Genomic DNA, 21360 nt, shown 5'->3' with positions numbered 1-21360 from the left:
TATAAGTCAAGTATATGTAAATGTTATTTAAAGTATATTTCTGAGAAGTACATAAAGTAAGCTAAAAGCATACTTTCCTGTTTTAAGTTTAAAAGTATACTAAAAGCACACTTTAATAAACTTATTTTCGTAAGGGGTGTTTAGGGCATACACACGAGCGTCGCGACACGTTTACATTAATCTACACCCCCTCCAGCAGTGCAGGGGTGTTGGAATGTTCGGAAACAGTACACCGTCGCTCAGACTTTACAAACTTTTTTTTGCAACCAAATAAAAAATTCAAACGAACTTCCTTTGAAGTATACAGGGGCCTTTATAGATCAAGGGTGCATCCTGTTCCTGGAGATCTACCTTCCTACAGAGCCCAGTTCCATCCCTGATTAAACAAACCTGTCTGTAATTATCAAGTGCTCCTTCAGATCCTAATTAGTTGGCTCAGTTGTGTTTGATCAGGACCAGAACGGACACCCATGTTGTAGAGTAACAGTATGTGCTAAGTGAGGTCTGTCCATGCAGGGCCAGCACTAAGGGCCCAACATTTTGCCAATGAGTAAAATCTAAGAGGCCCTGCACTGGCAGCCCGCTGGGGGCCCTCAGGCTAGCCCTATAGTGTGCACGTAAAGGGCCAGTGAAGGCTTGTTTACGGGGATGTTTTATACCCAATAAATGCAGTAAAAAAAGGACAAAAAACAAGAGTCCTTAATCAAGGCTTTGCATGTGTTGTAAACTCTTAACAGGCCTGGAGATCACAGTGAAGTGTGTGACTAAGATCATACTATTCCTATTCATTTTGTTCCAAAAATATATGACTTACTTTCTTCCACTAAATATAAAAGGGAAAATTTGGAAATACAACAGTTGGCTGAAGAACAGCAAGAAATTGAAGTTATCTTTTACTGATAATATTCCCCTCCAAGCATTTTGTACTTACATTTTCCAACCCTTTGACCCTAACTCATGGTAAAAATGTGTTGGTAAAATCCCATCTGACATCCAGTCATTCTGGTTTTACTCGGCAAAAACTTTAAAATGTGGAGGCGAAAAGATGAACAAGACTCCTGAGATGTGATAAACATGTCGGCTCAGTATGTTTCAGGTTTAGTGGAGCAGTTCATCATCATTTATTAGTTTGGGATTAAACATGGTTATATTGCTCATTTATTTATTTAGATTTTCTCCCAATTTTGTGTAAGAGTGTGTAACCTTTTGGTGTGATTAAATATTTGGTTACTTAAAAAAACAGAAGAGAGAGATAGCAAAATAACAGATAACAGAGGTGTGTGTAACTGAATTTCAGGATCTTTTATTTACTCGTGATGCCGTCTCTTTCTGGTTTTCTAATCGTCTTTATCTCTCTCACGTGCAGGACATGGACAGGTTTGCTTTTGCATTTTAACTCGTTTGACATAATACGAAACGACACGTCGCTTCAAATAGCACGTCTAATGTTCAGTTTTAGGAGGAGCACGTTACTCACAACAATAAAGGCCTTCAAGTGCACTCTTGTGAGGACCAAAGTGAATCTGGCAGGATTCACACGTGACACTGCGGTGGATTTCTCCAGATACATTCTCTCTTAACCAACTCCGTTTGACAAAGATCTAATTATGTCTGAGAGAAAAGAGAGAGCATGAACAATCTCTGATTTCAAGAAGCATGACCAACGTCAGTGGCCCTGTCATTGTCGACAAACAGAGAAAACACAGTCTTCTAAGTTAATGCATTAATCTGTTTTCCATTATCAATGACTAACTTTCTCCCATGGGGCACAAATGGAGAAATTTAGCAATGTTTGCCCTTCAAAGCTGCTGTTCTCCATACAATAAAAGCAGAGGACCAGCGTGATACATCTTCAATGAATGGTGGTAAATTTCAAAATCCACTTTGATTGAATACAGTGCCGTTGCTTGGATGAAATCAAGTCATGGTTTTGGAATGATATGGAAGCAAACTAATTAATTTTAGGCAATAATTCTTTAATAGCCAGAGAAAGGGCCCTTTAAATAACCTCTGGGATATTTGTCTTTGAGTGAGTTCACTACAGCAATTCCTTAGTATACAATGACTTGCAAAAATCATGAAGAGTTTTGTAATCTTAATCAGAGAAAACAGTCCGTTCCATTCAGACGTGAGGGAGGGACATACAGGACACTCACTTTTATTCTCGAAACGCACCTGCCCCTGTATTATGTGTTGACTGACCTGTACATGGCCTTGGCCTAAATATTTGGTAAAACAACATAAGAGCCCTCTGTACATGATAATATGTCTGGACTGGTACTTTTATCTGACTTCCTCCTTTGGAATTGAATTACATTTTAATGACGCCTGTATTCTTGCGACTGGCTGAGTTTCATAATGGGTTTGTTGTGACATGTTAAAACTTTTCAATTCCAGTAGGTTTCTGTTACTGACAAAGTCTTAAAGAGATGGAATGTGTTTTAAGGTGGACACAAAGGAATGCCAATAAAACTTGCCTAGCCTTAGAGAGTTTCCATGAAGACAGACTGAGGGCATGTTCTCTATGAAGGGAAGGTTGGCGCAGTGTCCACATTCTGACATAAGGTGATGATTTTTTCATAACACTGATAAAGCGCAGTGAGCTCATCTTGAAAACCTGATTGGCTTTGCTATTAAGAGTCGATAATGGCTTGACGTCTACTTGTGAATTCCCACCATCTCCATTACATCACTTTTATAATGTCCAAAATTTCCTCATATGTTTTCAGAAAGTTCTTCCTCAGTGAAAGCTGCTGAAAACTGTATGTTAACTAAAGCTCTGTGTTTGCTGCGCAGGAAGTTTAATGAAAGGCTGTGAGAGAAAAACCAAGCTAAAGTCTACATTTGCTTTGGTCCAAGTCCAAATATGCTTGCCAGTGAATTTCGGCAGGCAGATTGACCCACTCATTCATTATGTAACATTATAGTCCAAGTTCAACGTTTCACAAAGTTTCTTTCTGGGTTGGGTTAATTAAAACTTGGAAAATTCTATGTGTTCGAGTTTGCTCGTGACTTGTCTCAGTTGAGCTCGTGGTAATCTTCTTAATGGATTAAAAATAAAAAGACTCATGCATGCATTAGCCGAACCATATATTCCTGTCTACTCAGGTTCAAAGACATCAAGCTAGACAGACATTTCATGTGTTTTGCATACACTCTGAGTCAGTATGAACAATGGTGTCACTGTATATGATGGCTACACACATGCTTGCAATTCCTGCGCTGACTGAGGCATGTGATTTTCATGCACACACTTGAAGTGAATATACTTTGCAATTATCAGGCATGCACAACAGTCTACTACCAGATGTTATGCATGCAGTGGGTTGCGTAAAGATTCCCATCCTCTCTATTACATCACTTTTATAATGTCCAAAATTTCCGAATATGTTTTCTCAATGTTCTTCTTCATTGAAAGGTGCTGAAAACTTCAGAAGTCACCGTTCAAGATTTTTACGTTTACTAAAGCTCTATGATTGCTGTGCAGGAAGTTTATTCAAAGGATGTGAGAGAAAAATCGAGCTTAAGTCTACATTCATTCAAGACCCATGCTAATTAGAAGCAGCTCCTTCAATCTAAAAGTAAAACCCCTCAGTTAAAATGAAGCTGATTTATTTAAGGACTTTGCTCAGACAGTGTTTAGATGGAGGATTTCCATTGATTCACATCATAAAGATGAGACGTCCCGACCTTGTTCTGCAGGACTGGTTGCATAACGAACATGGCAGTGGGACAGTGGGGAACATTTGTATTGATTCCTGCCAGGCTGTGACCTCTGCGGAAAAGGCTGAACTGTTTTGTGGCATTCATGAGCCGAGCGGTCAAGCCATTGGTCAGGATACAGGCGTGTCAGCTTGTGTAAAGACAACCATGCTGAGCTCAGCCATTTCTCCTCTTCAGCTGTGATTTTTGGGTTGATTATACACAGTCACAACAGAGACTTTGGCAAAAACAAGACCCCCTATCATTATAGGTGAGGCTGTAAATACTATGCTTATACTCGGCTGATCACAAAAACAGGATATTACACAAAAACCATTATGATGTCATGAATTGCGATGGTGCCATTGAGTAATTTAATGGGCTGATGGGAACTGTGCTGTTACGGTAAATATCGCATCAAACTGTCAGCTACAGAGGTGATCAAATATGACATCTTCATTGATAACCCTAAGACGGTTTTGACTGGCATGATCACGTGTGAGAAGTGTGTTATACGAGGTGCCAAGGCTCTTCTACCTCATGTGATATGTTTGAAGCAGGTCATAGGTCAACAGGGGTCGTGAACTGTGTTCCTGAAGCACCCTGGTAGGTCTCTTTCTCAGGTTAGGTCTAAAATAAAGCATGTGCTGCAGTAACTTCTGTGATGTCCTTGTTTAGGTGTGGACAGTGTCCCTCCGGGAGCACCCCTGATTGAGTATGAGAGGAATGTTGAAAGACTTACGTTTTTGACTTTCTTAGGCATTTCTGCAATGTTGACTCATTCGGGAACAGCCAGAGCAAAGCGGGACAAAATATGTTCTATGTGTTCAAAATTCAACAAAATAGGTTTTACATACTTCAATATTTTAAACACATGCCCAAAAAGTCAATAATAATAGCATCATTCTCGTTAGTTTGTTGATACAAGGCCAAAGAAGATGCAAGGCACAGTTGAGGCTATCCGTGTGAAAGTTTGTGATGTCTTTATCTTGACTCATTGTGGGTTAGTTTGCATAAGCCAAACACACAGGGACCCACATGACAGTGTTTATATTTGGGTGACTCTCAGTCACGTGCATGCGTGCTGTTCAACCATCCATAAATCTAATACCAGGTGTTGAGTCTGACAGCTGTTGTTAAAGTTGATCCCTCCCTGTCCGGACCTGCGGCGGGGCACGCTGCGTCAGGTCAGGAGGTGTGCCTCGCGTCTCGTGTGCGTCAGAGCGCGGGGAGGAGCGCCGGAAGCGCACGAGCTATAAGCACACCGGCTACGTGAGCGACGCTTCAGCGATTGTTAAAGCGCGTTTATTCACTCAGTCTCGCGTCTCGTTCTCCGTTGGTTTGTTTCATTTGTCTTTCTGATTCGTTTCACTGGTAGGTCATCGCGTAAGTTGCGCTCGCGTCTACCATCTGTTGCTGTAAAAGTAGCTAACGTTTAAATTTCAGTTGGGTATTTTGTGAAGGATCTGACCAGCGATTTTAATCATGTTTCCCGAGAGCTCCACTGGGTAAACGATTATTATGTTTCATATCTAACTTTCTATTCCTTCTTCTTTTAGTGAAAGCGCGTATGATTGAGTCTCTATTTCGATGGTGAATGTAGTTTACTCGATCAATGCAATAGTACAGCGAGTTGTTTGATTGTTTCTAATAATTCATTCATTCACGTGGTGATGCGCGAGCGCGCTTCTTGATTGACAGAACTGTTCTTAGATCGAATGTTGCGGTGTTCAGAAGAACGCTTTGAAGTACTATTCGTTGAAATAAACCTCTTTTTGAATGTGAACTGCTTGTAACGAAATTCTGTTAAAATGTGCGACGGTAAAATTCTAAATCACATATGACAAATACTTTACATCATGCGCACAATAGAATCTGACACCCTACTCTCTAAATATGTTTAATCAACCATTAATTTTGGTCAACCAATAATACCTTTTTGAAGAAGTGCTTGACAGGTTAAAATTAGGGACATTGTACGATCTTTTTTACGATTGTATTGAAATGTATTTGCTGCAGTTGAATTATAAATCGAAATTGAGTTTCATATGAAACTTTGTTACTGTTTCTGCATAGACTGATCAAAGTTGCTCACAGGAAGTTTATTTTAGCAGTCAGCTGCTCAGATCACAGTAGTGATGTGTCAAACAGTGGCTCATGTTTCAGATTTGCCAGGATATTTTTATTTGGTTTATGCGGGCTTTATCATAGTCATTCAAATAGGATACAATATTCAGCATCCTTGGTTATATAATACATATGCAAATGCTATTGTATATTTGTCAGTTATGAGAATAAGTGTGATATTCAAGTGTAGATTTCTGGCTTGGATGCATGCTGTGAATTCAGTGCACTGGAAACACGTTTGGTCACAGTCATGTGTGTGACCTTGTAACCTCATTTTTTCCATTCTCTCTGTGCAGGTACAGCTATGAGGACTGCCAGGCCACCGCTGACTGGCTTCTGTCCCAGACTGCAATGCGTCCTCTGGTGGGCATCGTGTGCGGTTCGGGTTTGGGTGGACTGGCCAATGCATTGAAAGACCAGGTGGCCTTCAACTACAAGGACATCCCCAACTTCCCCCAGAGCACAGGTGAGGGTTTCCGTGTAATGTAAGATATTGTGTACTTTATCTTCTAAGATCATTGCATTGACTTCTTCTATTTTGCCTGAACCTGTGGGTGTCTTTCTCCTCTGCAGTGCACGGTCACGCAGGCCGGCTGGTGTTTGGCACTTTGAAGGGTAGATCGTGCGTCTGCATGCAGGGACGGTTTCATCTCTATGAGGGTTATCCCATCCAGAAGGTACGAACACCTTATAAAACACACTCTGGCACATCAGAGTCCAAAACATTTAAACGAAATCCAGATGTAAATGATCCAGGCCTAAAGGGTTTTAAAAACTACACTTAAAACTCCATGTATTTAAATATCACTGAAAATGCAAGTTGCACTGACTTAAAGGGCTCTGATCTAAAGATGTTTCTTAGAAATGAAGGAATTTGAGCCGTCTTTGTTCCACACATGACCTTAATGAAAACTGAATTAGTTTTAACTGGTTGTGTTGTGTGTGTGATTTAAAGAGTAAACTCTCTGAATCTATGGTATGCAAAGACCAGAACATTATACTGTAGCATTCACACAGGTTTTTCAGTGCTAAAATTAAACTTACTACTAATATCAGCAAGATGCATCAAGATATGTCCTTGTGTATAAAGACCAACAACTAAAACCCGCACTAATGGATCACAACCTGAGATTCAGAGCATCTCAAACGAAGCTTGTTCTTCTGTTGTAGATTACGATGCCGATGCGGATCTTCAAACTGCTGGGTGTGGAGACCGTGATCCTCACCAACGCTGCTGGTGGTCTGAACCAGGACTATAAGGTGGGCGACATCATGATCATCAGAGATCATCTCAACATGCCTGGATTTGCTGGAAACAACCCTCTGGCTGGACCCAATGATGAAAGGCATGTTTACGTGTGCTTATTTGGTTGCTTTAAGCACTGTACTCAGGAAACGCAGCTGTTTGGACATGCAGAAATTCCACACCTGCTTCTGTACATATTGTTCGTAATATAACCTTACCTCCTCTCTTAGGTTTGGTGTTCGTTTCCCCTGCATGTCTGACGCATACGATCGAGAGCTCCAGCAGCTGGCGCTCGATGTGGGTTCGGAGCTGGGTTACAGTGACTTCCTGCGAGAGGGTGTGTACTGTGTTCTCGGAGGACCGTCGTTCGAGACCATCGCTGAGTGTCGCATGCTGCACAAACTGGGAGCTGACGCTGTCGGTAAGAGTCGCGTCCGCTGTACAGCTTGTACATTCGTACATTCAAACCAGTGTTGGATTTGACAGCAAATTTTGATTTAGTTTTAGAACAAAAATGACATTTAGTTTTAGTCATATTTTAGTCATCTGAATTGTTTTAAGTTTTAGTTGACTATATATCATACAGTTGTAGTCATCTAAATCTAAGGTAATTTATTCGACTAAAATCTAAAGGATTTATTCCAGTTGTAACGCATTATTTTTTTTTTTACTTGTATTCTGGTTATTTTAGTACATAAGGTTTAGCAAATCTAAATTAAAAGATTAAATTGTTTAAGTTTTGTTTTATTTATCTTTTTAGATTTGTTTTATAATTTCAGTTAACATTTTATTTTATTTAAATTAATTAATATTTTTATGGCTTACGTTTTAACCATAAAAACTTGATACTAGTAAAATTATTTATTTATTAAATAATAATTTGTAATAATGTTTTTAGTCTGTCTATCTTGTCATGGGGAATCCAAACAGAAGCTACAATAGTTGTTAATTAAATGTTAATTAAACTAAATACAGTACCCAAAATATCAATAATGATCTGGGGAATATAGCATGAAATGCACAGGGACTCTTATTTTGAAATATCTGCACTGTTGACTTTTTTAGTTGCAAGCTGCTTATTCAAGTTCATATGAGGGAAAATAAATGATACATTCTTATAACCATATAAATATTCTGTAGTAAACATTGTCATAATTCATAAACATTAGTATATAAGCAATCGATTGGCTTAAATTAGCTTTATTCATTGATTTACAACCCACACTGAAGCAGTCTGAAGTGAGAAAATGTCGTTGACGAAAAAATTTGTCAACGAAATTAACGCTGATTTGAACGGAACACATTTAGTTTTCCTGTAGGTCATGGGTTCGATTCCCATTTTTAGTGCAGTAGTAGTAGTAGAGCAAACGTACCCTGAGTTCAACCAAATGTAACTTTTATGCAAATTAACATCAGTTTAGTGAGCAGTGAGATATTGAGCTGTATAAAGAAGTTGTAGAGCATTGCGTTAGAAGCGCAAAAGGTTGTGGGTTCGATTCCCAGGGAACACGTAAGTCCCAGGAATGCACTGTAAGTCTACTTGGATAAAAGTGTCTGCTTTTTAATATAAGCTTGTAATTAAAAATAGTTATTTATACAGATTTGTCTATGTGAGCTAGTTTAATAAGCAGACTTCTTGTGTTTTAGGCATGAGTACGGTTCACGAGGTGATCGTGGCACGGCATTGTGGGATGCGTGTCTTCGCTCTGTCTTTGATAACCAACACGGCGGTGATGGACTACAACAGCGAGGAAAAGGCCAATCATGAGGAGGTCCTGCAGACGGGCAAACACAGGGCGGAGCAGCTGGAGAGGCTGGTGTCCACCATAGTCACCCGGCTAGAGCAAAACAACAATCTCGCTTAAGACTGTTCTCAGATCAGATCAGACCAAAGACCATTTCGGATATGGTTTCAAAATCAGTGTTCTACAGGTCAATTCCTTTTGGCTCCCACTTATTTATGTTTGTTGAATCTTATCTTACAGTGGGAGATGGTTTTAGTTTATTTTTGGTCGGTGGTATCTTGCTCCTATGTATAAACCCTGTAAACAGGAGAGCGCTTATTTTTATTCTAGAATAAGACAAATAATGGTTACATTCCTCTGAATGATAAAACTGATGTTTATTATTTCTAAGTTAAGGTTTACCATTTGTTACGATGTCTTAAATTAAAAGGTGAATCCTCTAAAACTTTTATAGCTTTGTAGTATTTGTCTGGAGATGTACTGTAAAGGTCTGTCTTATGTGTTTTATAACATTTTATTAGTAAAATTGGTTATTTATTAAACCCGTCTCCCTCTCGTCTATGGTGGAAAAGTGAGTTTTGTGTACAATTTTAATATTACACATTCATGGGTGTACTGTCGGTCTAAAAAAAAAAACATTTTTACAGAGCCTCTAATGAGAGACTTTTCTCTGGGGAATGCAATACTTTTGCGACAACACGTAAAGATTTTGAGAGTGAATGCAAACGTGCTCCTAAATTTTAAAACGCTTTATTTATTTTCAATAGCCGTATATTTAACCCCCAAAATAAATGCATTTTTCTTAATTTTTATTGCATTTATTTTCATTATTTTTTATTTATTTATTGCATTATTTTGCATGACATTATTTTACATTTTTAAATATCATTTTTACTCATTGAAGTTTTTTATTTGTATTTTTTTTTTAAACCTTTTACTTTTTACGCTCTCTTCAGATTCTTCTGTAACATGAACAAGTCATGCTTTAAGATAGGATTTTGTATATTTAGGCCTCATGTTAATATATTATAGTATGTTAATCCAAATGCATTGATGTCAGGGAGTCTGTACCATCTACAGCTGGAGTTTGACACTTTATTACATATGTTTCTTCAAATAATGTAATGTTGAGGATCAAAGCTCCCACATTTTTTAAGAAAATGACTTTTAAAAGAAAACTTGGATATCCATATATATTTAAAACGAGCATTGTTAAAAAAAACGTGCATTGTTTATCTATTTAGAGGTCCACTGTAAATTATTTGTATAATAATGTAACTAGTCCCTTCAGTTTCTTAGTTGTGACGTGTTTAGACTTCAAAATAAAAGTCACCCACTAAATCTCATGAAAAAGTAAAGACTGAGCAGCGAGTGTTTCAAATTTTTTATTTTTGCAACCACTATAAACATAAACATTCATACAAATATTTTTATATATTTAATAAAATATAAATATGAAAAAGAAAAAAGATATTGGCACTAAAACAGCACCTCAATCCTGGTCCTGGAGTCTTAATAAAAATAAAAATTCTAATATCTAACTCATTAACTCCTGAGTGCTGTGTGAAATCTGAAAAACATCTACATGTTTGGTTTATAAAAGCAGACTTTGAGTGGCATTATGGATTATACATCTTCAGCTGTTTCATAAAGCCTGGGTTTGGCTGAACGGAAGGCCTGGCAGTTTTCACAGCGCTGAAGGCTTCATCAAAGGACATGTTCTCCTGGGACATGAGGAACCCGATGACAACAGAAGCAGAGCGAGAGACACCGGCGTTACAGTGGACCAGCACCACTCCACCCTGAGAACACACCAGAAACAGCTCACACACACACACACACACATCTCTTCATATCTGTGTGTCTTCACATACACACCTGCTGCCTGGCTTCCTTGATGAACTGGAAACACTCGGGGAAGTATGAGGTGATGTCTGTCTCTGGAAGATCTAACACGGTGACAGTCTTATACGTAAAGAGATCAGGGAACACGTTCTCGACTCCATACGCCACATTCAGCACATGAGTCACCTCAAACACAACAGCACAGACATTATATAGATCAATAAACCTGCTTATTTATATATATACAAATAATGTATTTTTAAAAAGTCTGATTACCTTTAATTTCTTCAACGTGTCTAAATCATGAGCAGCATCCTGTGAGGCTAAAAATCATATAATTAGTCAAATGTAACGAGTAGGGTTAAAACTCAGTCTTCATAATAATATTAATAATAGATTTAATAATAATAATAATAGATCTATTTAATATCATTTTTGATTAAACTGGAATTCGCCATAAAGAAATATATTATTATTGGTGGTGATCATGGTGAGCTTTTTTCTTTTAAAAAAGGTTGTTCATCTTTGATATGCATCGCATCGTTACACAAAGTATCATGCAAATGCCACATTTATTTATTTATTTATTTAAATCCATAAATATAGTATTAATCCTCGTGGAATAATGATACTCCCAGCAGTGTATCATAACACAACCACCGTAGGGGTTTCATAATAAATATTGCAATTACTACATTACAGACATAACGCACAGAGTAGGAGGAATGGTGTAATGGTGCCCACTTGCAGGTCGAGGCTCGAGTCCTGCACGAACCCGCACGCGTCGCTACTCTCGCGCTCTGTGTCGCGCGTCACGTGAAAGAGATCACCGCTGCGCGTCTCGAGGAGCTTCTCTCCCGTCACGGTCGTGACTCTCGTGCTCCGCTTCCTCAGACGCGCCGCGGAAAACCCCTGGATCTCCTGCGACAGAGAGCTCATCTTTATCTACAGGTTTATATCGATCGAGCTGCGGAACTGAAGAGAGGGGGGCTGTAAGAACAGAAACAAAGCGGGGAACTTTAAGTGTGGTACACCGATTAATTTCAAAATAAAAGCCCTTCTTCAGGCAAGCCTTTCAGAAACGTTACAATTTTATTTGTAGTTAGTTTACACATTGGTGTTAGTATTAGTAAATAAAGTTAAATAATATTAAGTTTGTTTTTTACACTGTGTATTTCTTCTAAAAAAAAATTACATGTAAACAAAATCTTAGATCACTAGTTGATTAGATTAAAATAGAAGTTGATTTGTATTGCGTTTTAGTTGTTGACTTTCAATGTTTCAACTTTTCATAATTTCGTTTGAGCCTTTTTACTATTAAGTAGTTAACCAAGCAGTGCCAGCTAATTTTTAATTTCAAATATTCAATCTAATCTATAAATGTATATTTTAAAGCTACATGCATTAGTACATACAATAATCATTACATCTATTACAATATCCTTACATCATCATTACAGGTATTCGTTTACTAAGAAGGAAAAATGCACATTGACAAGACCTTGAATACCAAAAACATTGTACTTTATTGAAATTTATTTTAATTTAAAACCCACACAAATTAATCAAACATCTTGTAAAGCTTTCTGCTTGGGATTGAGAAAATATATAACATCCTTTACATATACATAATTACTTTTAAAGAAAAGTGCCATCTTGTCAAATCTCTTGGTTCTGCGTATGAAAATATGATTGAGTCTGTTCCCAGTTCTGTTGCTCCTGTCCAAATTTTACTGAATGGATGCTTTGCATTGCTCATGCAAACAGAACTAAAGGAATGCATGGGATTTTTATGAATTTGTTAAAAGATCCTAAAGTTTTTCAGTTCATCTTAAAAAGTTGGTCTCATAAAACAGCTGCATGCATGAGATTCAGTCCGACCCAAATCACATGCATTAAGTCAAGCTGGGTTCGATCTACATGCTCTTCTAATACAGCGTTCCTTATTCCTACAACATTCAAATAAGACATTCACTGAAAGAGACACAGCTCATGAACATGAAATATTGAAGGAACAAAATAAAGAATGATTGAAACAGGCACAGAAAGTGTAAACGAGTTTACATGCAGCTTGATCCAGAAATGCTAAGGCGTACTGCAAATGGTTTTCTCTTGGCTTTTGAGATGCGTTTGGCACAGTGTAAACAGGGTTGCTTTATCAAGGCTGTTTAACCCTCAGGAATACATTACAGAAGTGTAAAAATGAAGGCACTCTTCAGATGGCAGGACTGCTGAAGCCAAGACTGTCTCAGTTCAGACAAACGGAGAAAACCTGTCCACTTCAGACAAACATGGTCAGAGAGATCCACTGCCAAACAGAGAGAGAAAAGAGACCGTATTAAACCAGAAGCATCGTTTGTGGAAGAATGTGACTGCTTGACACTGCAAGCGCTCACAGAAGCAGACATGTTATTCACACACTCAGAGATCTCAAGCAGGCTCATACTCGCTCTCTACATGCTTTGGCTCTGTGTGTTTGCATGTGTTGAAATGTTCATGCAAGTCAAACCTGAAAGAAGGTGAGCGATATGAATCCATCAGCGTCTGTGTCCAGTGTCTTGAAGGTCTCTATAAAAACACAAACGTCTCAGATTGCGCTGATAGCTCATTTACAGTCTTGTTCAAAATAATAGCAGTACAATGTGACTAACCAGAATAATCAAGGTTTTTAGTATATTTTTTATTGCTACGTGGCAAACAAGTTACCAGTAGGTTCAGTAGATTCTCAGAAAACAAATGAGACCCAGCATTCATGATATGCACGCTCTTAAGGCTGTGCAATTGGGCAATTAGTTGAATTAGTTGAAAGGGGTGTGTTCAAAAAAATAGCAGTGTGGCATTCAATCACTGAGGTCATCAATTTTGTGAAGAAACAGGTGTGAATCAGGTGGCCCCTATTTAAGGATGAAGCCAACACTTGTTGATCATGCATTTGAAAGCTGAGGAAAATGGGTCGTTCAAGACATTGTTCAGAAGAACAGCGTACTTTGATTAAAAAGTTGATTAGAGAGGGGAAAACCTATAAAGAGGTGCAAAAAATGATAGGCTGTTCAGCTAAAATGATCTCCAATGCCTTAAAATGGAGAGCAAAACCAGAGAGACGTGGAAGAAAACGGAAGACAACCATCAAAATGGATAGAAGAATAACCAGAATGGCAAAGGCTCAGCCAATGATCACCTCCAGGATGATCAAAGACAGTCTGGAGTTACCTGTAAGTACTGTGACAGTTAGAAGACGTCTGTGTGAAGCTAATCTATTTTCAAGAATCCCCCGCAAAGTCCCTCTGTTAAAAAAAAGGCATGTGCAGAAGAGGTTACAATTTGCCAAAGAACACATCAACTGGCCTAAAGAGAAATGGAGGAACATTTTGTGGACTGATGAGAGTAAAATTGTTCTTTTTGGGTCCAAGGGCCACAGGCAGTTTGTGAGATGACCCCCAAACTCTGAATTCAAGCCACAGTACACAGTGAAGACAGTGAAGCATGGAGGTGCAAGCATCATGATATGGGCATGTTTCTCCTACTATGGTGTTGGGCCTATTTATCGCATACCAGGGATCATGGATCAGTTTGCATATGTTAAAATACTTGAAGAGGTCATGTTGCCCTATGCTGAAGAGGTCATGCCCTTGAAATGGTTGTTTCAACAAGACAATGACACAAAACACACTAGTAAACGGACAAAGTCTTGGTTCCAAACCAACAAAATTAATGTTATGGAGTGGCCAGCCCAATCTCCAGACCTTAATCCAATTGAGAACTTGTGGGGTGATATCAAAAATGCTGTTTCTGAAGCAAAACCAAGAAATGTGAATGAATTGTGGAATGTTGTTAAAGAATCATGGAGTGGAATAACAGCTGAGAGGTGCCACAAGTTGGTTGACTCCATGCCACACAGATGTCAAGCAGTTTTAAAAAACTGTGGTCATACAACTAAATATTAGTTTAGTGATTCACAGGATTGCTAAATCCCAGAATTTTTTTTTTTTTTGTACAAAATAGTTTTGAGTTTGTACAGTCAAAGGTAGACACTGCTATTTTTTTGAACACACCCCTTTCAACTAATTGCCCAATTGCACAGCCTTAAGAGCGTGCATATCATGAATGCTGGGTCTCATTTGTTTTCTGAGAATCTACTGAACCTACTGGTAACTTGTTTGCCACGTAGCAATAAAAAATATACTAAAAACCTTGATTATTCTGGTTAGTCACATTGTACTGCTATTATTTTGAACAAGACTGTATGACCATACTCATGAGAAAATAGATCCACGTCCAACTTTGTCATCAATAACAGCAGAACACTTAATTACACAAATTCTCTATACACTACAGTTCAAAAGTTAGGAGCCAGGAAGATCCAAAATGTTTTTGACAGATAAATACAATCAAGAAAAATACATAAAAAAATCTATAATATTATTAAATATTTTTACTATTTACCATAACTATTTTCTATGTGAATATATATTAAAGTGTAATTTATTTCTATGATGCAAAGCTGTATTTTCAGCATCATTCCTCCAGTCTTCATGATTCTTCAGAAATCAGTCTAATATTCAGCTTTCTTGCTCAAGACACATTTCTGATTATCATCAATGTTAAAACAGATGTGTTGCTTCATATTTTTGTGAAACCATGACTTTTTTTTTCTTTCATACCTTTATAAGTCTTTATAAGTCTTCATGATGTCACTTTTAATTGATTGTAATGTGTCTTTGGCTCAATAAATAGCCTTTTTTGTTTTTCTTTTACTTTTTAACAGCGGTGTATGCATTTTTTACATAAATCCTTAATTATGTTTGCTCAATACTGAATAATAAAATAGTACACTTTTAAGATTTTAGACCCCAAAACCCCATTTGTTTGGCCATGACATGTTGACTCACTGAACATGGTCTCCAGTCGCACTAAACAGGTGACAAAGTTGTCGAAATCCACACACAGATCTTCCTCCGAGTACCGAAGGATGATCAGCTGGAATAATTGATTGTTCAACTTAAAACCTGGACAGAGAGAGAAACAGAAAGAGTCAGGGCACAGACCGGAGCAGAACAGACTCAAGAAGAGCATTTAGTGGAGTGAACCTGCTGCGTCCAGAGCTTTTCTCATCTCATAAGAGCTCATAGTGCCAGACTTATCCACGTCATGCTCTCTGAAGATTTGCTGTGAACATATGAGAGGACAGAAAGGTGCAAAGACACTTAAAAGTCAGCAACTGGAATTTAAAAGCATGCTATGATTATGATTTTAGCATGGTTGTGTATGAGCACTTTGTATCTTCTTGCTGACTCTTATATTGAAACATGTTGCTGCTTCAGCTCTTGTATGTAAATGAGCTCTCTTGTGATTGGCCGGCCTGTTTGCATGTTTAATGAGCAGCTGTGTGGACCAGCCCACACTAACCAATCATAAGAGCACTCGCTAAAGACTACCTTTAAAAATAAATTAATATAAAATAATATCCCATCGTCTCACCAGGTAGTGTTTGATCTTTTCCCACAGCACGTGAAACTCCACGAGTCCCAGCTTCCCGTTGCCGTCCGTCTGCAAACACGTCAAGGACAATCCGAGCGAGACAGACAGAAACACAGCGAGAGACTGCGGTGTCAGTGTGTGTGAAGGATACGTCCATGAGGTTGACCATGCTGCGGCACGACTCCTTACAAAACCCATCCGTCTTCAGATCTTTATCTGTGAATAAAGACCAGATTTCAGAATCAATAATGATTTGAATGCATAGCGAGAACGAGACCACAGACTCTTGGCTTCTACAGAAACATGTATAGCATACAGAGTAACGTAAATCTCACGTTTGCTGATGATTCGGTTCAGGATGGTCTGCAGCTCCGTTGTGCTGATCTCCATGTCCTAGAAAACAAATGCACAGGTGACTCATGCACACATGCATGGTAATATTAAAGGAGTCTCTCACCTCTCCGGCCAGCTGTAGGAAGAGACTCTTAAACCCGGCGTCAATATGACTCTCGTCCAGACGTTGCTGAAGTGAGCAAGAGAGAGAGAGAGACTCATTTTACAACAGGAAATGTTTTAGCAGTGAATATTGCTGTGTGTTGTGCCTAATATCGATCCTTCACTGGGAATATACTGTAGTTATTATATAGTGCAATCACTCTTATGTTATTGCTAATAGACAGGAGTGTGTAGTGTGTTGATGCGATCCTCTCACCTCTTCAGGAATATCAGCCGTGACTTTATCATCCATTTCTCTGAAGGGTAAAGAAAGAAAACTAATAATCAGCCAGTGAACTAGTTTTTTCTTCACTGGATGAACAGACTGCTCTCAGAGTTTTTCAGCATTACAACGAGCGGCAGGATTTAATTAAGAAGGTAAAAAAATTAATGCTCAGCATTTTTTAATTCTAAAATCTTGAGTGAGTACATAATGAAAAAAAATTAAAACTAGAGCATTACGTCAGAATAATTGCAAAATATTGGTTTAAATTGCAATGTAAGAGCAATTGCCTTTTGGGGGGATATTTAAAAAAAAATAAAAAAAAATAGACAAGCACAGGTTAAGAGTTTACTTGTAATGCGTTTCCTTTTTGGTTTGTTCTGGGTTTTTTTGCAATTCCAGAAATTAACACATTTTTACTTTTTAAGGCCTAAAAAACAAAACATATGCAATGCAATATTTAAAAAAAAAAAATTCTAATATTTGATGCTTTGAGCGGCAGTAGGAGCTACGCTGTTTGTTGCATATATACAACAGTTAAAACAGCTAAATAACACAATATGAAAATAGGATAAAATTATAGGAAATGGTGCATAATCCATGTACATAGTTACTGAAAAGTCTTCATGACCTCCTGTTAATTTGGACCCTGGATCAGTAGGTGCACGCAGGACTTACTCGGAGTTGGCGGGTTTCTCCGAGAACACTCTGAGCACGAAGTCGGCCTCTTTCTGCGGCTCGTATGTGGAGGGTACGATGATGTACTCGCCGGCGGGCAGCTGGAAGCGTGAGCTCACCTCGCGCAGGTTAATGAAGAGCTCGGAGCGAGCGCTGGACGCGTGAGTCAGGAAGAAATCCTGCTTCAGATGAACACCGGACTTACCCACGAACTGAGCACAAACACACACACACAGAGTTAACTCAGACGAACATCATTCATCAGTAACATGCATATTTAAATCGTACCTCTCTTGGCACCTGTACAAATAAAGGGGGAAAAAAAGCAAACAATCAGAAAAGAATAATCAAACAAAGAGTCAAAACCACATGAACACAAACGTCAGCCAAGTGAAAGCGACCTGCTCTCTGACCTCATAAATGGCGAATCCGATGGTCTCCATGTCCTGTCCTTCTCTCCGCTTCTTCCTGCGGTCCTTCTGCATCAGCGCCACCAGGAAGCTGCACGCCGACTGGCCGGGACAGTCTGGGTGTTTGAGGGTCACCTTGAACTGAGGGTTGATCCAGAACGTGGCTGTGGTTCACAGAAACAGACGGCAGATGAGGATGTGTCCTGGTCACTGATCCCTCTTCCCCCGGCCCCTGGAGCCGCTGTACCTGGGAAGTTCCTGCATCCGCCGGCCGTGCTTCCTCTCCTCCACTCGCCGTGATACAGCGACGTGCTCCACTTCTTCAGATGACTCGCAGCGATGGCGTCGGCCGTCAGGTTACAGATCTCCAACCGACTGAACTCATGCAGGAAATCTATGAACGACATCCTGACAGAGAGAGAGAGAGACCCGGGGACACACCGGAGCGGATCCGGTGAATCGAAAGCTTGCTAAAGTGTTAACCTGGCATTTATAGGTCTTTCCTCTGTCGTTCAGTGTGGTTTCTAGGGTTTTGACTTTCTTGGGTGTTACTGTGCTGTTGCTAAAGAGTTGTGGGGAGTTTTTCCACTAGAAACTGATGGTCTCTGATCCACTCACCAGAACTCTCCGTCCTCGCTGCGGTTATGTAATCTGCCCCGTGTCGTGCCGTCTATGCGCTCCCATTCCCGAGAGCTGAACACACACACATCAGATCGGTCATTAGATCAGTCACATCTCAGTCAAACACAGTGTGAACGAAGCATCAATGGTGTGTCTCTCACTGGTCACTCCAGGCTCCCGTCCACTCCACTTCACCCCACGGGTTCCTGATGCGCACCAGTTTAGTCCTGATCCCTCTGTACAACACCTGACACACACATCATTCAGATTACGGTTTAAGAAGTCATTCACCCTCTGGAATAACATGCATTGATCAAAAATGCACAAGACCAGAAACATCTGTTGAGATTTCAAGTCCCTTTATGCATTCATGCATTCCCCGGGGACTTTCACAAAAACACATGTATAGAAATAGTTTTACTGTGTCTCTGTGTTCAGGTGTCTGGCTCACCTCTTCTGCTCCGGTCACTGAGTACGCGTGACCTTTGACCAGCTTCTTGAAGGTCACCGCCTCCATGTCAAACTCACTGGAGATCTTGAGGACAAGAAGACGTGTAATCCACTCAGACACTGATACTGATCACTATCAACAATACAGGATGTTTAATATCTAAAATGATGAGCAAAATAATCGTATAAAAAATAAAAGCCAACTAGAAATATATATTTTTAAATCTAATAAAAATGGCATCTTCGTCATCTTTGACAATTTAAATAAAGCTTAAATAAAAATATAATATTAGATGAAAACCTAACTTTGAAATAAACAGAAAAATAAGAAAACATTTGATGCCTTTGCACCTAAATAAACTAAATTAACTAAAACTGAACAAAAATACATAGAAATGTAAAATATAAAAGTAAAAATGACAAAAGCACAAACAAAAATTCTAAATTAAACTTAAAAAAAACAAAAACATAAAAAGGTAATTAAAAATATACATAAATTTTTTTTTACTAAAAATAAATCACTGATCCTTACAATATTTGCTTGTTTGTAAAAATGTTTCTAATCTTTGACTACAAAAATACATTCAAAGGTTTTCAAACATCATTCCAAACCATGAGTTAGAAATTAATCATCATTTGTAGGCATTTATTTTTTTATTATTAATTTGCGTATAACACTGATTGGACAAATGCTATACATGTGATCTGTTAACCATTTGACCATGTAATTTTAAAAAGAAAGTGTTTATCATTACTGCACAAAACTGACCATTTCCCACAAACTAAATAAAGCCCATCAAAGTCTCTGCGACTGTACATGCTCATGAATATTTAATTAGGCTCTTTCTGATTGGTTGTCTGTTCATTCTAGTGAAACCTAAGAACACGTTTAGCACTGCAGTTCAGGTTTGCAGGAGTCATCATTAAAAAGGTTAAGGGTTAACTAACCCATTTTCAAACATCAGCAGTTTTTGCAGCGGTGTTAAAAGCGACTCACATCTATGGAGCAGCCCAGCAGCGATCCTCTCTCGATGGCTCGGCCGATGATGCTGAAGAGGTCAGCGGGAGCTTTCTTTAACTCGTACACCTCTGAGACTCCTCCTGTGAAATCCTCAAAGCCCTCACACGTGCTGCCGCCCGACAGAGCCTCGTAACAGCCGTTCAACCTGAAGAACAATGCACTAAATAGAAGCAGATGACTAGTATTTGATTGACAGGTACAGTTCAGATGATCGTACTTGGCGTAGGCCTTCTCCAGCAGAGCGCTCCAGAACTCTCCTCCCTCGGCCGAGTGAACGAACAACAGCTTCCCGTCCTTCACGGGCAACCGGTCGTCTATCACCACCTCCACCCACCCGCCGAACTGCCAGAACTACACAGAGAGGGGCTCGGTTTCATACACTCATTTCCAGCAGTAAGTTATGCTGCAGTGACTTCTGGGTTGGCCTACTAAAATACATCACAAACCCACAGGGAGGCTGCACATGAACGATAACATGCACAAATAAAACATTAACTGCAGGCAGAATGCACTGCATGTTTTGCTGCATTCGTGGTATAAAGCTTCCTGGGTTTATAAACCGTACGACAGAATAAATTAACTAAAACTATAACTAAACATGCACATAAAAGCATATAAAATGTCTAAACTAATATTGAATTAAAAACTAAAAATATAAAGATGAACACCAATTCTAATTATTATTGAATTCTATAATAGGATATTATAGGAAATAAATGTTGTACAAATTTATGTATAAGTGTACATTTTGCATGAAGAATATTATATATTACTACTGTAACAAAATATATTGTCAGTCTTACAACAATATGCTTTCTTTGCTTTTGATATTTAATAATTATAAGTTATAAAAATGCTATTAGTTGTCATGAAAACACTTCACAATGTAAAAGATCTAAACGGTCATAAAGTAGCCTTCTTCTGTCTGTGATGCTCTCTCTCTCTCTCTCCATCCATGGAATCTTTCCAAGGTTCTTTAGCTTTTTACATTAAACTAACAATAAACTGATTCCTTCTGGAACTGTTTGCTGAAAGGTTGAAACAAAAATGGAAAAACCTCTTTTGAAAGCTTTAATAGTAAAAGTGCAGTACATAAGTATACTCAAGACCCTAGATCTGATCTAATGTTGTAGCCCTGGTCACACTGATGTACCTGAAAGTGAAATATCCCAGTGTACCCGGCGTCGAAGCTCTGTCCGTGTGGGACCACGCGGTGCAGGAGCTCATCGTTTAGAGTCAGAGACGCGATGGCCGCCAGCAACCAGCAGTCCCCTGAGGGCAGACCAACAAATAATCATAAGAATCTGTCGCTGAAAACA

At 38.9% G+C, this 21360-nt stretch overlaps 3 protein-coding genes across 10 annotated transcripts in view; 1 reads left to right on the top strand and 2 right to left on the bottom strand.

The window, feature by feature from the left end:
• Positions 1-4965: 4965 nt before the first annotated feature.
• Positions 4966-9362, top strand: LOC128017428 (purine nucleoside phosphorylase). The gene is made up of 6 exons (XM_052602825.1): positions 4966-5210; positions 6126-6295; positions 6403-6506; positions 7000-7175; positions 7306-7496; positions 8723-9362. The coding sequence occupies exons 1-6, from the start codon at positions 5188-5190 to the stop codon at positions 8938-8940; spliced, it is 882 nt and encodes a 293-aa protein (XP_052458785.1). The 5' UTR covers positions 4966-5187; the 3' UTR covers positions 8941-9362.
• An 827-nt stretch (positions 9363-10189) lies between these two features.
• On the bottom strand, positions 10190-11660 carry LOC128017432 (dual specificity protein phosphatase 19). Its single transcript, XM_052602829.1, has 4 exons — positions 11379-11660; positions 10942-10988; positions 10699-10851; positions 10190-10622 (listed from the first exon to the last, which is right to left on the bottom strand). The coding sequence occupies exons 1-4, from the start codon at positions 11602-11604 to the stop codon at positions 10440-10442; spliced, it is 609 nt and encodes a 202-aa protein (XP_052458789.1). The 5' UTR covers positions 11605-11660; the 3' UTR covers positions 10190-10439.
• Positions 11661-12167: 507 nt separating this feature from the next.
• Positions 12168-21360, bottom strand: part of LOC128017418 (calpain-1 catalytic subunit) — a 213335-nt gene continuing 204142 nt past the window's right edge. For 6 of the 8 annotated variants that reach the window (XM_052602804.1, XM_052602806.1, XM_052602809.1 and 3 more), the window contains exons 4-21: positions 21195-21313; positions 20259-20392; positions 20018-20186; positions 19022-19105; positions 18732-18817; positions 18568-18642; positions 18197-18357; positions 17941-18113; positions 17540-17751; positions 16856-16895; positions 16601-16666; positions 16479-16536; positions 16295-16359; positions 16144-16212; positions 15753-15831; positions 15555-15671; positions 13175-13233; positions 12168-12973 (exon numbers count right to left, since the gene is read on the bottom strand). In XM_052602804.1, coding sequence (XP_052458764.1) covers positions 12947-12973; positions 13175-13233; positions 15555-15671; positions 15753-15831; positions 16144-16212; positions 16295-16359; positions 16479-16536; positions 16601-16666; positions 16856-16895; positions 17540-17751; positions 17941-18113; positions 18197-18357; positions 18568-18642; positions 18732-18817; positions 19022-19105; positions 20018-20186; positions 20259-20392; positions 21195-21313 — 1793 coding nt within the window. In that variant the 3' untranslated portion in view covers positions 12168-12946. Of the gene's footprint in view, positions 12974-13174; positions 13234-15554; positions 15672-15752; positions 15832-16143; positions 16213-16294; positions 16360-16478; positions 16537-16600; positions 16667-16855; positions 16896-17539; positions 17752-17827; positions 17840-17940; positions 18114-18196; positions 18358-18567; positions 18643-18731; positions 18818-19021; positions 19106-20017; positions 20187-20258; positions 20393-21194; positions 21314-21360 lie in introns of all 8 variants that reach the window. The other 2 variants (XM_052602802.1, XM_052602810.1) reach the window with 2 other exon arrangements.

The sequence above is a fragment of the Carassius gibelio genome, chromosome A7 (assembly GCF_023724105.1).
Source record: "Carassius gibelio isolate Cgi1373 ecotype wild population from Czech Republic chromosome A7, carGib1.2-hapl.c, whole genome shotgun sequence".
Lineage (NCBI taxonomy): Eukaryota > Metazoa > Chordata > Actinopteri > Cypriniformes > Cyprinidae > Carassius > Carassius gibelio.
Note: the sequence above shows the minus strand (reverse complement) of the source record. Positions and strands in the feature narration are given on the sequence as shown.

What these genes read in the sequence shown, in the direction of transcription:
- LOC128017428 (XM_052602825.1), top strand. Translation starts at nt 5,188, where the DNA reads ATGTTTCCCGAGAGCTCCACTGG. An exon ending in TTTCCCGAGAGCTCCACTGG is followed by an intron (nt 5,211 to 6,125) that starts GTAAACGATTAT and finishes CTCTCTGTGCAG; the next exon opens with GTACAGCTATGAGGACTGCC. An exon ending in ACTGGGAGCTGACGCTGTCG is followed by an intron (nt 7,497 to 8,722) that starts GTAAGAGTCGCG and finishes CTTGTGTTTTAG; the next exon opens with GCATGAGTACGGTTCACGAG.
- LOC128017432 (XM_052602829.1), bottom strand. Translation starts at nt 11,604, where the DNA reads ATGAGCTCTCTGTCGCAGGAGATCCAGGGGTTTTCCGCGGCGCGTCTG. An exon ending in TACACCATTCCTCCTACTCT is followed by an intron (nt 10,989 to 11,378) that starts GTGCGTTATGTC and finishes TATGATTTTTAG; the next exon opens with CCTCACAGGATGCTGCTCAT. An exon ending in ACACGTTGAAGAAATTAAAG is followed by an intron (nt 10,852 to 10,941) that starts GTAATCAGACTT and finishes GTTGTGTTTGAG; the next exon opens with GTGACTCATGTGCTGAATGT.